Source organism: Coregonus lavaretus (genome assembly GCF_964263955.1).
Source record: "Coregonus lavaretus genome assembly, chromosome: 11".
Classification (NCBI taxonomy): Eukaryota; Metazoa; Chordata; class Actinopteri; order Salmoniformes; family Salmonidae; genus Coregonus; species Coregonus lavaretus.
The window spans coordinates 25566817-25583455 of record NC_139998.1 but is presented as its reverse complement, the minus strand read 5'-3'; the positions used below and the strand labels follow the sequence as shown (position 1 = coordinate 25583455).

Here is a 16639-nt window from a genome sequence, read left to right as displayed (position 1 = left end):
CCCTCCACAGATTTTCTATGGGATTAAGGTCTGGAGACTGGCTAGGCCACTCCAGGACCTTAATGTTCTTCTTCTTGAGCCACTCCTTTGTTGCCTTGGCTGTGTGTTTTGGTTCATTGTCATGCTGGAATACCCATCCACAACCCATTTTCAATGCCCTGGCTGAGGGAAGGAGGTTCTCACCCAAGATTTGACGGTACATGGCCCCATCCATCGTCCCTTTGATGCGGTGAAGTCGTCCTGTCCCCTTAGCAGAAAAACACCCCCAAAGCATAATGTTTCCACCTCCATGTTTGACGGTGGGGGTGGTGTTCTTGGGGTCATAGGCAGCATTCCTCCTCCTCCAAACACGGCGAGTTGAGTTGATGCCAAAGAGCTCGATTTTGGTCTCATCTGACCACAAAACTTTCACCCAGTTCTCCTCTGAATCGTTCAGATGTTCATTGGCAAACTTCAGACGGCCCTGTATATGTGCTTTCTTGAGCAAGGGGACCTTGTGGGCGCTGCAGGATTTCAGTCCTTCATGGCGTAGTGTGTTACCAATTGTTTTCTTGGTGACTATGGTCCCAGCTGCCTTGAGATCATTGACAAGATCCTCCCGTGTAGTTCTGGGCTGATTCCTCACTGTTCTCATGATCATTGCAACTCCACAAGGTGAGATCTTGCATGGAGCCCCAGGCCGAGGGAGATTGACAGTTCTTTTGTGTTTCTTCCATTTGCGAATAATCGCACCAACTGTTGTCACCTTCTCACCAAGCTGCTTGGCGATGGTCTTGTAGCCCATTCCAGCCTTGTGTAGGTCTACAATCTTGTCCCTGACATACTTGGAGAGCTCTTTGATATTGGCCATGGTGGAGAGTTTGGAATCTGATTGATTGTTTATTTCTGTGGACAGGTGTCTTTTATACAGGTAACAAACTGAGATTAGGAGCACTCCCTTTAAGAGTGTGCTCCTAATCTCAGCTCGTTACCTGTATAAAAGACTCCTGGGAGCCAGAAATCTTTCTGATTGAGAGGGGGTCAAATACTTATTTCCCTCATTAAAATGCAAATCAATTTATAACATTTCTGACATGCGTTTTTCTGGATTTTTTTGTTGTTATTCTGTCTCTCACTGTTCAAATAAACCTACCTTTAAAATTATAGACTGAGTCATGACTGATCAGCTCTTGTTGTTCATTGGCTGTCTCGTTTGTATTGCAGGAAATTCCCTCCCTCTGAGGAAGGGGGCGTCTGCATATAAAATGGCCTGCAGGTCACTGCTCCATAGGTCAGAGCCTTGTTTATTCTGTTGCCATGGCTACGCTCAGTCCCAACCCAATCCTCCAATTGGCATGCTCAGACCGCTGTATAGGCCGAATACTGTATGCACAAACTGCTCTAGCCCCCATTTACATTTAATTTGGCACCGCATCATTAGTTTGCAAATTTGGCTGTTAAGAGGAAAGTCTGACTGACCAGATGTTTTATTTAATTTTTGGGGGCAATGTATGTAACAATTTTAAAAGCTTGCTTTTGTTTTTTCTAAACACAGCATGTCAGTTTTGTCATGTTGATTTTTATTGAGCAAGTTTTTGTAGGAATCAAACATTCAATTGGGGGGAACATGGGGCCTATTTGTACCATTCTCAACTTTAACTTCAGAAAATTTGCCCGACACCAGAGAGCTCTGGTATGCACAGTGAGGGCATTTAGCCACACAACAAACCATGACAAAGGAATTTAGAGTTGGGAAGAGGGAAAACTCTGGACAAATCATGCACAAATTCAGCTGCGTGAATGGGACTGCTAGCCTGCTCTGTATTGACATCCATACTAACATTGTGATCGTTCCACATTCTATCCAGATGCCACCTCATCTAGCCCTTCTCCATCCTCCTCTTTGGCCATGGACCAGCCCAAGCCTCCTCTCCTCCTCCAACACCATCCCAGCGGTGCCCCCAGAGAGGTGTCCGGAGCCCCAGAAGGATCAGAGATGCAAGGCATGGAGGGAGCTCTGTCTGCCCCTGAAGGTGGAGACGGCAGTGAGACCAGCTCTGGAACAGGAGGAGGAGACCCAGGAGCACCAGGGGCAGTGGGGGTGGGAGCCCAGCAGCAGCAGCCCCAGAACACCCCCTCTAAGCGGAGGCCAGTGTTGAGCATCTCCCCCCCTCCAGAGGACCTGTTTGATGACAGCAGTATGTCCTGCCAGGAGGATCCAGCCCCGGCCGGGCCAGCAGGCCCAGACTCAGAACATAGCAGCAGCATCTGGGCTGACGACTCGGCCTCCAACTTCAGCCTGATCAGCTCCAGCTCCTACAACGACAACACAGAGGTCCCCCGCAAGTCCCGTAAACGCACCCCCCGCCAGCGGCCCGGGCCCAGGCCTGCACCCCCAGAGGACAGCATGGATGTGTTTGATGCAGACAGCGCCAAGGCCCCACACTTTGTCCTGTCTCAGCTGGGCCCAGACAAGGCCAGCCCCAAGCCCAGGTAGGTTGAATAGAATGCTAGTCTTCTTTTAATGTATCTTTGCTAAGAACATGAGGATTTAAGTTGACATACCATTGACTCTGTTGCACACACAGCAAAGCAGAGTCATCACCTGATGTTCTGGAGGCCTAATAAAGAGTGTGTTGTGTGTTCTCCAGTTCTCTGGAGGCTGGGTGCATGCTGAAGGGAGGCCTGCTGTCAGGTCAGTATCCCCAGAAGAGTGAGGGCAAGGAGCTGAAGATCCTGGTGCAGCCAGAGACCCAGCACCGGGCACGCTACCTAACCGAGGGCAGCCGCGGCTCTGTCAAAGACCGCACACAACAGGGCTTCCCCACGGTCAAGGTGAGCAACACTTTATTTTATTTTTAACCATTGGTTAGTCGTATACAATTGTGCTAAGTTGTGTTTGGTTGAGCTGTGTTGCACTCTACTCACCATCTTCTCCCCTTCTCTCTCCAGTTAGAGGGCGTCAGTGAGCCGGTGGTGCTGCAGGTGTTTGTTGCCAGTGACGCAGGCAGAGTGAAGCCTCATGGGTTCTACCAGGCCTGCAGGGTGACAGGACGCAACACCACAGCCTGCAAGGAGGTGGACATCGAGGGAACCACCGTCATAGAGGTCCCTCTGGAGCCCAGCAGCACCATGTCACTTGCGTAAGGGCCTCATTCATTGAGTTAATGAACATTGAAACATTGGTGAAATATCAGTGTGTTATTTAAGCAATAAGGCACGAGGGGGTGTGGTATATGGCCAATTTACCACGGCTAAGGGCTGTTCTTAGGCACGACAGCTCCAACCACCCAGTTTATAATGTTTCTTTCATCATCTGAACATTCTGTAACGTTGAATCTTTACAGGGTTGATTGTGTGGGGATCCTGAAGCTGCGTAACGCGGACGTGGAGGCTCGTATCGGTGTGGCCGGGTCCAAGAAGAAGAGCACCCGGGCCAGGCTGGCATTCAGGGTCAACATCCCCCAGCCTGACGGGTCTGTCCTCACCCTGCAGACCACCTCGTCACCCATCCTCTGCAGTGAGTCAACCAACTATCACCCTATTCATACAAACACAAATAACTATCAGGTATGTGTATGTGCTTGTTTGATGTTCATTAAATTCCTTAGGTTCTTGTCAGGCTGGAACAAAAGCTGGCACACCACTTAGTTTCAATAGTAGGGTTTTGTGAACAGCAATTCTGCACACTCTGCTTTGTGCATGTCCTTCCCCAGCCCAGCCAGCGGGGGTGCCAGAGATCCTGAAGAAGAGTCTCCATAGCTGTTCAGTGAGAGGAGGAGAGGAGCTCTTCATCATAGGGAAGAACTTCCTCAAAGGAACCAAGGTCATCTTCCAGGAGAACCAAGCCGGTACCAGCACCAACCTGCCCGTCTTCCTCCTTTCTTCCCTGTCCTCTTTTCCTTTTGTTCACATCCCTTTCTTCCTCTCTCTGTGGTGTCTGTGATGTCTCCTCATAGTGACGATGTTGAGATACATTTATTAAAAATGATTGATTAATGATATTGATTCCTTTTCTTTCTAGATGATAACTCGTGGCAGGCCGAGGCAGAGATTGACATGGAGCTGTTCCATCAGGTAGCCCATTGATATCGATGCATGAAAGGGAAAGGGGGATACCTAGTCAGTTGTACAACTGAATGCATTTAACCCAACCAGAATCAGAGAGTAATGCATACGGATCATGAGCTGACTGTCCTAATCCTAATGATGTTGTTCTGTTTTCTCCAGAACCATGTGGTCGTGAAGGTTCCTCCGTACCACAGCCTGTCTGTCTCCTCTCCTGTCTCTGTGGGTGTCTACATCATGACCAACGCCGGGAGGTCACATGACATCCAGCCCTTCACATATACCCCAGACTCAGGTGTGTGCACTGATACCTTCCTTCAGTGTTTGGATAGAGGGAGTAAGAGATGGGTTGAAGAAGGGAGTGATGAAGGTTTGAGTAATGGTATGGTGTGTATATATAGAAACAGTGTGTTTGTTTCTCTCATGGTCAAGCTGTGTTTCTGTTCTGTCCCACAGCAGAAAACTCCCTGAACATGTCTGTGAAGACAGAGGGCTCTTCTCTGGTCAAGGCCTGCACCTTCCATGACCAGATCAATTCTCTGGTCTCTGACCCTGCCCAGTCTGCTGGTGAACTGGTCAAACGACAGGAGGTCACACCTATGGAGGTCTCCAGCAATACCCCATCCAAAGCACTCTTCAAGGTAGGAACAATATACAGATCGTATTTAACCAAGGATCCTTGTATGTACATTTATTATCAGATGGTTTTGCTGGGACATCACTCTTTAGTTGTATCAATCAAAGAAAACATCTGGATCCAGAGTCATTGGCCAACTTTTAGGGGAGTATGTAGATTCTAGAAAATACCTCTATTCAAAATTATTTAATTACTCTCTTTTTGTCTTCTCCCTCAGCAACCCTCTGACACCCTTATCTTAGTCCAGCAGACCCTTGACCTGAGCTCCAGCGCCCCGCCTAGCAATGAGTCCTTCCCTAGCCCCATGCCCCTCCAGCCTGGGGACGTGGACCTCCCTCAGGCCCCCGTCTTTCCCTCCCTGGAGCCCCTCGGCACCATCCAGAAGCAGGACATCGCCCCCATCACCTCCTTCCCTGTCTCCAGCGACACTACCACCCTCCCCCCTGTCCCCCCAGAGGTACCCCAGCAGTTCCTCCGGGACCCCCAGGAGAGCCTGCCTCAAGAGGCCTCCAGCTCCAGCAGCGGGGTGATGGTAGTAGGAATGTCCCAGATGGCTCCCCCCTCCCAGGCCCCCCAGCTGGAGAGGGCGGTAAGGGAGCTCCAGGCGGGGGGCAGCAGCCTGGTACAGCAGGTTCTAGAGGCAGCAGTGGCCCAGCAGCAACTCAACTCAGTGTTGTACAGCCCCACGCCCTCCACTGACACCCTGCAGCAAAACGTACAGGACACCATGAACAGCCTGAGACTGGGGTGCACTGAGGGCTCTCTGGCCACACAACAACACCTACAGATACAACAACAACAGCAGCAGCAGATACAACAACAGTTGCAACAACAGCAGATCCTTGGCAACATGCAACAGCAGCAGCAACAGATACAGCAACAGCAGCAGCAACAGATACAGCAACAGCAACAGATACAGCAACAGCAGCAGCAACAGTTACATCAACAGCAACACCAAGTCCTTGGCAACATACAGCTACAACCACAATTATTACTACAGCCACAGGATCAACAACTGCAACAGCAACAACAGATACTGGGGAACCTACAACAGCAACAATTACAACATCAACAGTTTCAACAACAGCAGCAGCAGGTCCTAGGCAACATACAGCTACAGGATCAACAACAACTACTGGGCAACCTACAACAACAAAACCAAGCAGTAGGCAACATGCAACAGTTACAACAGCAGCAGCAGCAACAACAACAACAGTTACAGCAGCAGCAGCAGCAGCAACAACAACAACAGTTACAACAGCAGCAGCAACAACAGTTACAACAGCAGCAGGTGTTGGAGAACTTCCAGCAGCAGCTCCAGGCTGAGCTCCTCCAGCCCCAGATCCACTGCTCGTCTCAGCCCCAGCAGCAGCAGCCTGTGTCTCTCCTCCAGCAGGCTGGGGAGCTGCTCACCATCCAGACCTCCAGCTTCCCCCAGCAGCCCCCCTCCCACACCTCATCCCCCCAGCAGCTCCTCCAGTCCCCCAGGCCTCTGTCGGAGACCCCCAGCCCGCAGCACCAGGTCCAGGCCGCCCTGCTTCAGAACACTTTGACTGTGCTGACCAGTGGTAGCCTAGATCATGAGCAGCAGGTCACGAGGTCAACACTTTTCCTCTCTCCCAACACACTCTCTAACCAGGGTAGTCAGCAACAGCTAGCATTCCTGTCCTCCATGGAGACTTCAGCCAGTGAGCCCCAGACTCTGTCAGTGTTCCAGCCTCAGACCCAGCAGCAGCAGCAGAGCACCCCCATGGACCAACAGCAGTCCCCCCAGCAGACACAACCACAGCAAACCCAGCAGCAGCTTCCCATGGCTCAGCAGGGCTCCTTGTTCCAGACTAGCACTCTGTCCCCCAGCCAGCACCCTCAGCCCCAGCCCGCAGACCTGCTCCTCTGCACCGCCTCCCTCAACCCCCAGGCTCTGCCCCCAGCCCTCCTCTTCAGTACCCAGGCCCAGAGCCCCTCCATGGGCAGCAGCAGCACCCCTCACCCCCAGGACACCCCTGCTCCCCTCCTGTTCTCCCAGCCCACCATGGTGGGGATCAGGGTAGGGGTGGCCCAGTCTGACCCAGCAGAGCCCATGTCCTTCCAGGACCAGAGCTCCACAGTAGGGGGGACCCCTGCCTCCATCAATCCCTCTCAGCAGGGCCTGTTCCAGGGGCAGCAGCCAATGCAGGTGGGCTCCAGCTCAGGCAGTGGCCCTGCCAATCAGCAGGTGGAGCTGTTCCTGCCACAGGGTTCTCTGTCTGGTCTGCAGAGCAGCATGGCCACGCAGGAACTAGAAAACCAGGCTGCAGCAGCTGCAAACATCTTTGTGATGCAGAGCGGGCTGGGGGTGGTGGGGCTGCAGAGTACCACCTCCTCCCCCGGTCAGAGACCCCCAGAGCAGCTGTTCCAGACGGGAGTGAGCGGGAACGTCAGCCAGCCAGGAGGACAACCCAACCTGTTTGTGTTCGGCCTCCAGAATGGTGAGATTTTATTTTATATATACTGTATAAATTGTTTTAAATGTTAAAATAATATTTGTGTGACATCCTCCTCTACTATTTCTCCTCAGATTCCTCCCAGCTGATGACGTCCTCTGGTCCTACACTGTCAGCCCAGGGCCAACCCCAGAACCCCAACCCTGTGCAGGCAAGCCACATCCAGTCTCTACTGGACCCAAACATATCCCAGACAGCCACACCCATGCAGACTAACCTTCAGACACCCATGCAAAGTAGTCTACAAAACACCATGAGTAGCTTAGAAAACGCCATGCAGACCAACCTACAGACCCCAATGCAGACAAACACACATACTGCAATGCAGACCAATATACAGACTGCCATAGAAACTAGCCTGCCAACCCTCATGCAGACCAACGTCCAGACTAGCTTACAGAACGCCATACAGACCAACATGCAGACGTCCATGAGCACCTCCCAGAACATGGAGAAGATGGAGGACCTGCTGGAGAGTCTACAGAAACAGTGATCATTACTGGGGGTTCTAGTGACGTCTGCCCACTCTTAGACTGGGACAGGTTGTGTCTTCTGCTTACAAATTCAACCCCCCACAGATACAGATAATGGGGATAGAGGTGTCTGACCATGGTATGAGCCACCTAGGCTAAGAACATGTCATGATGATGTTTTAAATATTTTTATCAGATGTACTCTTGTGCCCTTAGCTCATATTTTGATGTGTTTGTACATGCATTCATAGAGAAGGACAGACATATAGACACTGTTATGATGAGTTGGTCCAATTTGTAAGTCGCTCTGGATAAGAGCGTCTGCTAAATGACGTAAATGTAAATGTGATTGCTCATTTTGCTGGATCAGAGGAAAGTAACTCCTGTATCCATCAGTTTAACATATACAGTGGTTCTTCTTTTTCATAATGTACTGTGTTATTGATGGCTACGAGTGGAGGGAGGAAGACTGAGAGAGAAAGCAGGAGAGGGATAGAGAAAGTTGGAGCTAGAGAGAGAGACCGAAGAGATGGCGAAAAGATTGTGAGATTTTTATGATGGAAAGGGAAGTGCGGCCAGAGAAAGGTATCTCACCCTGTTCTTGTTTGTGATTGCAAAGCTTCATTCAGGTCATACAGCAGTCAGTGTATCTGGTCATACAGCAGTCAGTGTAACTCATAATATCTCTTGCTGTTGCATTTCCCAGTCTCCATGTGGTCTCTTATTATTACAAGTGGTTACAGAGGCTTTTTCCATGTTTATGAAGCATTTGCATATATCGTGCGACTTGTGTTTGGGGGATTTTAGAATTGGATTTGGAAGTCTTTCCAGTATATTGTGAATATAATTATGCTTTCTACTAGGGAGAGTGAAGCGTTGTGTGGTTTTATAAACATTAAGCACTTTATAAACTGTTTTGTGTGACCAGCAAATCCTTATATCCATCCAGAGGCTTTCTATGGTTAGTCACTTTGTACTTGTTGATGTCCATTAAAAAATTATAATTTTTAAAGTTGTCAAGGTATACATTTAAACACATTGACCATGTATTCATACATTTTTCATTCACTATATTTTTGGAGATATTTTTGAGATTTTTCTAAAGATTGTCTGTGAATTCATCTGAAGCCTATTTATACTGAGTGGTCCAGTCAGTGTCTCTGTCAATTGTCATTCCCATAACGAGTATACAGTGTTTGTTTTGGTGTGTCTCTGATTGTAACTAGCTACTGTTCCTAGGCTTTCATATCTCTGCCTACATCCCCACCAATTATACTTTTTTTGTGTCGATACATTGTGTGTACATTTGTGCGTGTGTTATTTTTATTAAGAATGTACAGCACATTGCTATCTGTAGCCTACTATTTACCTTGTACTTTGCAATCTGTGTAAGTTAACAGACAGTGTTTTACCTTGTTTTGTGTGTGGTTGTAGTTTTTGGTTGGTTTCTGGTTCATGTACTGACAGATGTTGAACCACTACTGTCAGTGTTCAGGGCAGAGCTGTGTGAAATAGACACACAGTACCTGTCCCATGCATTGACACCAGGGACTCACTGCTACACAAAAACTCTGCTACAATAGCATACCACTTACTATAAAGCAATGTTTTGGGCATGTACTCTGTGGTATGCTAGTATGGACATTGGAATGTGGCCTAAAATCTCTGTTACTAAGGTTGGAGTAATTGCTGTGAGCAGGCAGTGTGTGGGGAGTGTATCCTGTTTTCAAACTCTTGTCATATTTGTTCCATTTAAAATATCCTAATGTTTGTTTACTCATTTGTAAATGTTTTACTCATTTTAAATCATACAGCTTTCATGGATAATATTAACATTGTTTTTGTACAAATTACAAACTTTAAGTAGTACACACATTGTGTAAGGAACTCTCCTCCCAACAGTTTTGCCTCTGTTATATCCATCCAAATTAATATGCATTTTAAAGCATGTTGCTCTACTTTGCTTTAGATGCAAGGTGATACTACTGTTATTCCATATCTGATAAATAGTAGTCTGTTTGACATATTGGCTGTGTTTACACAGGTAGCCCAATTCTGATATTCTTTCCCCACTAATTGGTATTTTGACCAATCACATCAGATCTTTTTCAGAGCTTATCTGATTGGTCAAAAGACCAGTTAGTGAAAAAACATCAAATGGGCTGCCTGTCTAAATGTAGCCATTGACACAAACGGATGGAATGAGAACTATTCGGTTGTTGCTCAGATTCCTATATGCTCATGTTTACATTTGTCATATTTTCACATTCTGTCTTGCAGAAGTAGGATTACTCAATTTTAAAATGTAATTTTAGAAAGTTTCTTACCCATGAATCAGATTACATAGTATTTTTATAACAGATGTTCAGTTTTATATACATGCAGTATAGTATGTTGTTGTTCAAAAATTGGACTGAAATCCAGTGTACAGTTTGGGGGTGTGTATACTACCAGATCTCTTCATGTAGAACACGAGCCAATAGTCTACAGTATACTCTCATTCTGTGCTAACCATATAAATGGAATGTATGCAAGGGACACCGTTCTAATTCTACTGTAATTCTATAATTCCATATGAGATAGAGCCTGTCAAAGATGGTGGCACATACTTTTTGAGAACACCCACAGAAAATGTAAACTATTTTGAACCCCACATTTGGTTTCACCCATCCAAAATGTCAGTTAGGCCTAAACACAATAGATGATCACGTCCATTACTGATTTCCAAGCGTTCCATTCCATTTTTATTGGGGATTTTCAAGAGCTCATGGTGCCTCACTAAGCCATACAAACAGAAAAAGCCAACCTCTGAGTATCTCCTGTCAGTGTGATGAATGTAACTTTACCTCACAGTGTGGGAAATATCAATTTGTACCGCATCTGCCACCGGACCAACTAGATATACTGTTTTTAGAGAAAATATTTGACTTAGCCTAATCTTGAACGTTTAGTGCATTGTACATGTGTGGAAATACATTGTTTTAATGTGGTTCTAATTTCTGGTTTCATGTTCCAAGGTCAAGCACTCTTATTTGGATTGATCTATTGCTTAGTTTAACTGTTTGAGTGACTACATATTCATCTGAAAATGTTAACTTTAAGGTGGCAAAATATCACACACATGGTCTCCACACACATCAGTTGTCATTAACTCATGAATATCCATGTTGAAATATGAGACTGGGGTTATCAGTTATTGTGAATTTCTCAAGTGTGCCTTGACAAACCATCAGTGTAGTAAGTTTACCAGATTCCCTTTGTGTCATGACTGTTCATGTCCCTTGTCTAATGTTCCTCTTCCCTAGATGATCTCTGACTTCTCATAATTCAGTCTAGCCAGTGTCCGTGTTCTGCTTTTAGTTACATGACCACCTAACGTGTTTTAATTTCATCCATCCAAGTGGTTTCCAGCTCCAGTCCTTGAGTACCCCCCTACAGTACACATTTTTATTGTAGCCCCGGACAAGCACACCTGATTCAACTTGTCAGCTAATCATCATGCTCTCAATGAGTTGAGTCAGCTGTTTTTTTTGTCCGGGGCTTCAACAAAAATGTGTGCTGTTGGGGGTACTCAACGACTGGCGTTGGAAACCACTGCTGTAGAACTTCTGTGCAGCTTAACCAGTCGACTGTATACCTGTTTGTTTCTATAAGTATCCCTACTTCATGCCTGTCGTGATTCATAATTGTGAGGTAAAAGGGAAAAGAGGTGGAGATTGTTCAGATCAGGTGTTGTGGAAAGCTCTCGTGTAAGTGTGTGTGCTTGTCAGCATAACTGTTGTTGCTGTGAAGAGTTTAACATGAGATCAAAATGCGGTAATAATAAAGACTCCTATTGGCAACAGTGTGAGCTGTGTTTTGTGCATTATCAGTCAGTTTGCTTACTCACAAATGTCACCCTCTGTGTCTCACTTTTCCTCTGTTCAACTGTTCTTTGTATAGCTTTAGGCCTAGATTTTGAAGTGACTCAAATCCTATTTATTTGCATATCTGATTAGAATGTTATTTTTCCTGCAGTCTGAACAGCCAAAAAGCACATGGAATCGGATATTTCAAGCCACTACGAAGGTGGTTTGAAGTCAGATACAAATATGATTCCTGGCCATGTGTCTGAATGGTCAAATCTGATTTATTTGCCCTCAAGTGGTTATTAGACTGTTATTCGGCATATCTTGTTGCTTGCTAGCTACTCTGTTGACAGTTTGACAAGAACATGTGGTAGCCAACTAGCTTGTTGTTTACAAACAAATTAGTGAATGTGATTGAAAGCTAAACAGCTAGCTACCTAGATATTTAGTTGACTGCTGGAGCTAGCCAAAAAGAACTTGTTTTGAAAGTTGGATCATCTTATCCTTTGAGGCTTTAAAAGTGTTCTTACCCTATGATTTTGACCATTCAAAGCAACTGGGAAACATCCATGGCAGGCATTGTCACCTTAGCTCGCTACATAAGCACAGGCACCACCACCAATCAGCCTACACCACTGCACACGCACACATGTCGTTACTATGACAACTTGTGTAGCCTTGTCAGCAAATGACTGCTGTCCAGTGTTGCCAACTTAGTGACTGTCGCTATATTTAGTGAGTATTCAGACCCCTCTAGCGACACATTTTCAAAAACATCGACTAGTGACAAATCTAGCAACTTTTTCTGGTGTTATTGGAGACTTTTGGAGACTGACGTGAAAGCACGTATCGTTCTTACTCTTCTCAACGAGCAGCGGGTGCTGCGTGGGCCCCGTCCCAAAGCACTCACAGGCGGCCCAGTCTCGCGCTGCAGTCAGAGCAGGAGATGTTCACCCCTCCGCGTCCAGACCGCAAATGAATCGCACATGCGGGAAGCCGCCACTGGCATTCATCCAGAAAAACGCATGTCAAAAATGTAATAAATTGATTTGCATTTTAATGAGGGAAATAAGTATTTGACCCCTCTCAATCAGAAAGATTTCTGGCTCCCAGGTGTCTTTTATACAGGTAACGAGCTGAGATCCTAATCTCAGTTTGTTACCTGTATAAAAGACGCAATCAATCAATCAGATTCCAAACTCTCCACAATGGCCAAGACCAAAGAGCTCTCCAAGGATGTCAGGGACAAGATTGTAATATAGACCTACACAAGGCTGGAATGGGCTACAAGACCATCGCCAAGCAGCTTGGTGAGAAGGTGACAACAGTTGGTGCGATTATTCGCAAATGGAAGAAACACAAAATAACTGTCAATCTCCCTCGGCCTGGGGCTCCATGCAAGATCTCACCTCGTGGAGTTGCAATGATCATGAGAACGGTGAGGAATCAGCCCAGAACTACACAGGAGGATCTTGTCAACGGGACAAGTCACCTGGGACCATAGTCATCAAGAAAACAATTGGTAACACACTACGCCGTGAAGGACTGAAATCCTGCAGCGCCCGCAAGGTCCCCCTGCTCAAGAAAGCACATATACAGGCCGTCTGAAGTTTGCCAATGAACATCTGAATGATTCAGAGGAGAACTGGGTGAAAGTGTTGTGGTCAGATGAGACCAAAATCGAGCTCTTTGGCATCAACTCAACTCGCCGTGTTTGGAGGAGGAGGAATGCTGCCTATGACCCCAAGAACACCACCCCACCGTCAAACATGGAGGTGGAAACATTATGCTTTGGGGGTGTTTTTCTGCTAAGGGGACAGGACAACTTCACCGCATCAAAGGGACGATGGACGGGGCCATGTACCGTCAAATCTTGGGTGAGAACCTCCTTCCCTCAGCCAGGGCATTGAAAATGGGTCATGGATGGGTATTCCAGCATGACAATGACCCAAAACACACGGCCAAGGCAACAAAGGAGTGGCTCAAGAAGAAGCACATTAAGGTCCTGGAGTGGCCTAGCCAGTATCCAGACCTTAATCCCATAGAAAATCTGTGGAGGGAGCTGAAGGTTCAAGTTGCCAGACGTCAGCCTCGAAACCTTAATGACTTGGAGAAGATCTGCAAAGAGGAGTGGGACAAAATCCCTCCTGAGATGTGTGCAAACCTGGTGGCCAACTACAAGAAACGTCTGACCTCTGTGATTGCCAAAAAGGGTTTTGCAGAGGGGTCAAATACTTATTTCCCTCATTAAAATGCAAATCAATTTATAACATTTTTGACATACGTTTTTCTGGATTTTGTTGTTGTTATTCTGTCTCTCACTGTTCAAATAAACCTACCATTAAAATTATAGACTGATCATGTCTTTGTCAGTGGGCAAACGTACAAAATCAGCAGGGGATCAAATACTTTTTTCTCTCACTGTATAACTGGTTTTCAGTGTCTCCAAAGCGCAGGGAGCCCTACAAGGCCATATATGAGACCATCAACTGTGGGGAGAAACCTTTACAGATAACCAAGGTGTGTGCCACACGTTGGCTCTCCATTGAACCCGCAGTTTCACATGCATTTTGGACCAGTGGGAGGAGCTTAGGCTGCATTTCACAGTCACCAAGTCCAGTGAACACTGCTACATGGCTGAGGTTTTATACTCCATGTACAGTGATCCTCAAAACATATTGTATCTGACTTTTTTGAAGTCAGTGCTGGGTGAGGGACAGTTGGCCATCAAGGCTTTTGAGGGACAGCAAGTAGATCCTCTTAAGCAACTTGACAGCTTGGGTAGCCTGATCAAGTCTGTGAGCAGCAGGGTGCTGAATCCACTGGCAAATGTTGATGTACTCAAAGGGCCAATAGATGGATACATAAGTCCCAAACCGTACCTTGGTTACCTTTTTGAGTCAAAGGCAGCTGAGCTCCACCTTGCGCCTGAGGATGAAAACAATGTCCGAAAGCAGTGTGTAGCCTTCACCATCTCCCTCACTAATGAGTTGAGGGTGAGACTGCCGGACATCATCGAAGCATTGCAGTACATGTTAGTTTTCAATGTGGAGGAACCTCTAAAGCACAATAAGAGCCCTGGAGAAATAAAAAAAATAGCTAAGCTCCTTGGCTACTCCCCTGCAGAGATAGACAAGATTGTCCAGCAATCTTAGTAAATGGAATGAGACAAAAAACACACTGGGCTTCTGGAGTGAGATTTGGAAGTTCAGGGATGCAGCTGATATCAAATCAAATCAAATCAAATTGTATTTGTCACATGCGCCGAATACAACAGGTGTAGACATTACAGTGAAATGCTTACTTACAGTGTTAAGTAAAAAAAAATAAAAGCAAATAACTAAAGAGCAGCAGTAAAATAAAATAACAGTAGGGAGGCTATATACAGGGGGGTACCGGTGCAGAGTCAATGTGCGGGGGCACCGGCTAGTCGAGGTAATTTAGGTAATATGTACATGTGGGTAGAGTTAAAGTGACTATGCATAAATAATAAACAGAGTAGCAGCAGTGTAAAAGAGGGGGGTGGGGGTGGGGGGGCAGTGCAAATAGTCCGGGTAGCAATGATTAGCTGTTCAGGAGTCTTATGGCTTGGGGGTAGAAGCTGTTGAGAAGCCTTTTGGATCTAGACTTGGCGCTCCGGTACCGCTTGCCGTGCGGTAGCAGAGAGAACAGTCTATGACTAGGGTGGCTGGAGTCTTTGACAATTTTGAGGGCCTTCCTCTGACACTGCCTGGTATAGAGGTCCTGGATGGCAGGAAGCTTGGCCCCAGTGATGTACTGGGCCGTACGCACTACCCTCTGTAGTGCCTTGCGGTCGGAGGCCGAGCAGTTGCCATACCAGGCGGTGATGCAACCAGTCAGGATGCTCTCGATGGTGCAGACATGATCAGTCTGTATAACTTTTTGAGGATCTGAGGACCCATGCCAAATCTTTTCAGTCTCCTGAGGGGGAATAGGCTTTGTCGTGCCCTCTTCATGACTGTCTTGGTGTGTTTGGACCATGATAGTTCGTTGGTAGGATAACCGTAATCTTAGGTCGTCCAATTTGTTCTCAAATGATTGAACATTGGCTAATAGGATTGATGGAAGACGCAGTTTACTTGCTCGCCGTCGGGTCCTTACAAGGCACCCCGACCTACGTCCATGATATCTCCGTCTCTTTCTCATGCGAATGACAGGGATTTGGGCCTTGTCGGGTGTCTGTACGATATCCTTTGCGTCCGGCTCGTTGAAGAAAAAATCTTTGTCCAATACGAGGTGAGTAATCGCTGTCCTGATATCCAGAAGCTCTTTTTGGTCATAAGAGACGGTGGCAGAAACATTATGTACAGAATAAATTACAAATAACGCGAAAAATACACATAATATTACAATTGGTTAGAGGGCTGTAAAACGGCAGCCATCTTCTCCGGCGCCACTTCAACCCATTTCAAGAACTTGCCATGGCTGCTGTGTCTGTGTTGTCCTTGCCACACTCGAATGCTGAAGCCGAGAGAGTATTCAGCCAGATGAGTGTGGTAAAAAGCAAACTTAGAAATCGGATGTCCTTGCAGACCCTTAACTCCATCCTGTACATTCGATATGGACTGAAGCTGTCTGGTGAGGCTTGCTATGAGCACCAGCTGCCTGATAATGTTTTGCAGCTTTTTGGCACATCAGCTGCTTACTCATTTAAGTCAGCTCCCTCAGTTGCTGAACCTGCCATAGAGAGCCTTGACCAAAATGACGATGACCCACTCTTTCTGTGAGCCAGCACAGCCTGTGTGTGTGTGGAGGGGGGTCTGAATTAGGGCCAGACTAGTTACCATAATTTTCTCACATTGCCATTGACCGTTTTTTTTATAGTCTCTTTTTGGTCCATTTAGATTGTTAATTGTATACAAAAAAATTGTTAAAATGTTATGGTTTACTTGTTTTACTGTGACTTGTTGTAGGCTCCTAAGTGGACCATAATGTTAAAAACAAAACAAAACTTTTTTTTAAAATAGTAACTCCGCCGAAGTGTCTGTTTTGGGTCACTTTTGCCGGTCCCAAGCCCGGATAAAGGAGGAGGGTTGGAATTGTGACATTAAAAAAAACAAGAATCGACAGAAGAAAGTTAATTTGTAGTTCTAAACATATTTAGGGTGTTTTTTACTCACTTTCTGTCTC

The 16639-nt window shown here is 46.5% G+C and overlaps 1 protein-coding gene across 1 annotated transcript in view; it reads left to right on the top strand.

Annotated features, from left to right (window-relative positions):
- The window catches only part of LOC311137216 (nuclear factor of activated T-cells 5-like), a 42618-nt gene extending 31138 nt beyond the window's left edge, over positions 1–11480 (top strand). Inside the window, exons 3-12 of the mRNA XM_084171585.1 lie at positions 1848–2472; positions 2631–2814; positions 2932–3122; positions 3327–3499; positions 3696–3830; positions 4004–4056; positions 4210–4342; positions 4504–4688; positions 4902–7152; positions 7242–11480. Of these exons, the coding sequence (XP_084027711.1) occupies positions 1848–2472; positions 2631–2814; positions 2932–3122; positions 3327–3499; positions 3696–3830; positions 4004–4056; positions 4210–4342; positions 4504–4688; positions 4902–7152; positions 7242–7660 (4349 nt within the window). The 3' untranslated portion in view covers positions 7661–11480. The remainder of the gene's footprint in view (positions 1–1847; positions 2473–2630; positions 2815–2931; positions 3123–3326; positions 3500–3695; positions 3831–4003; positions 4057–4209; positions 4343–4503; positions 4689–4901; positions 7153–7241) is intronic.
- The last annotated feature ends 5159 nt before the right edge of the window (positions 11481–16639 follow it).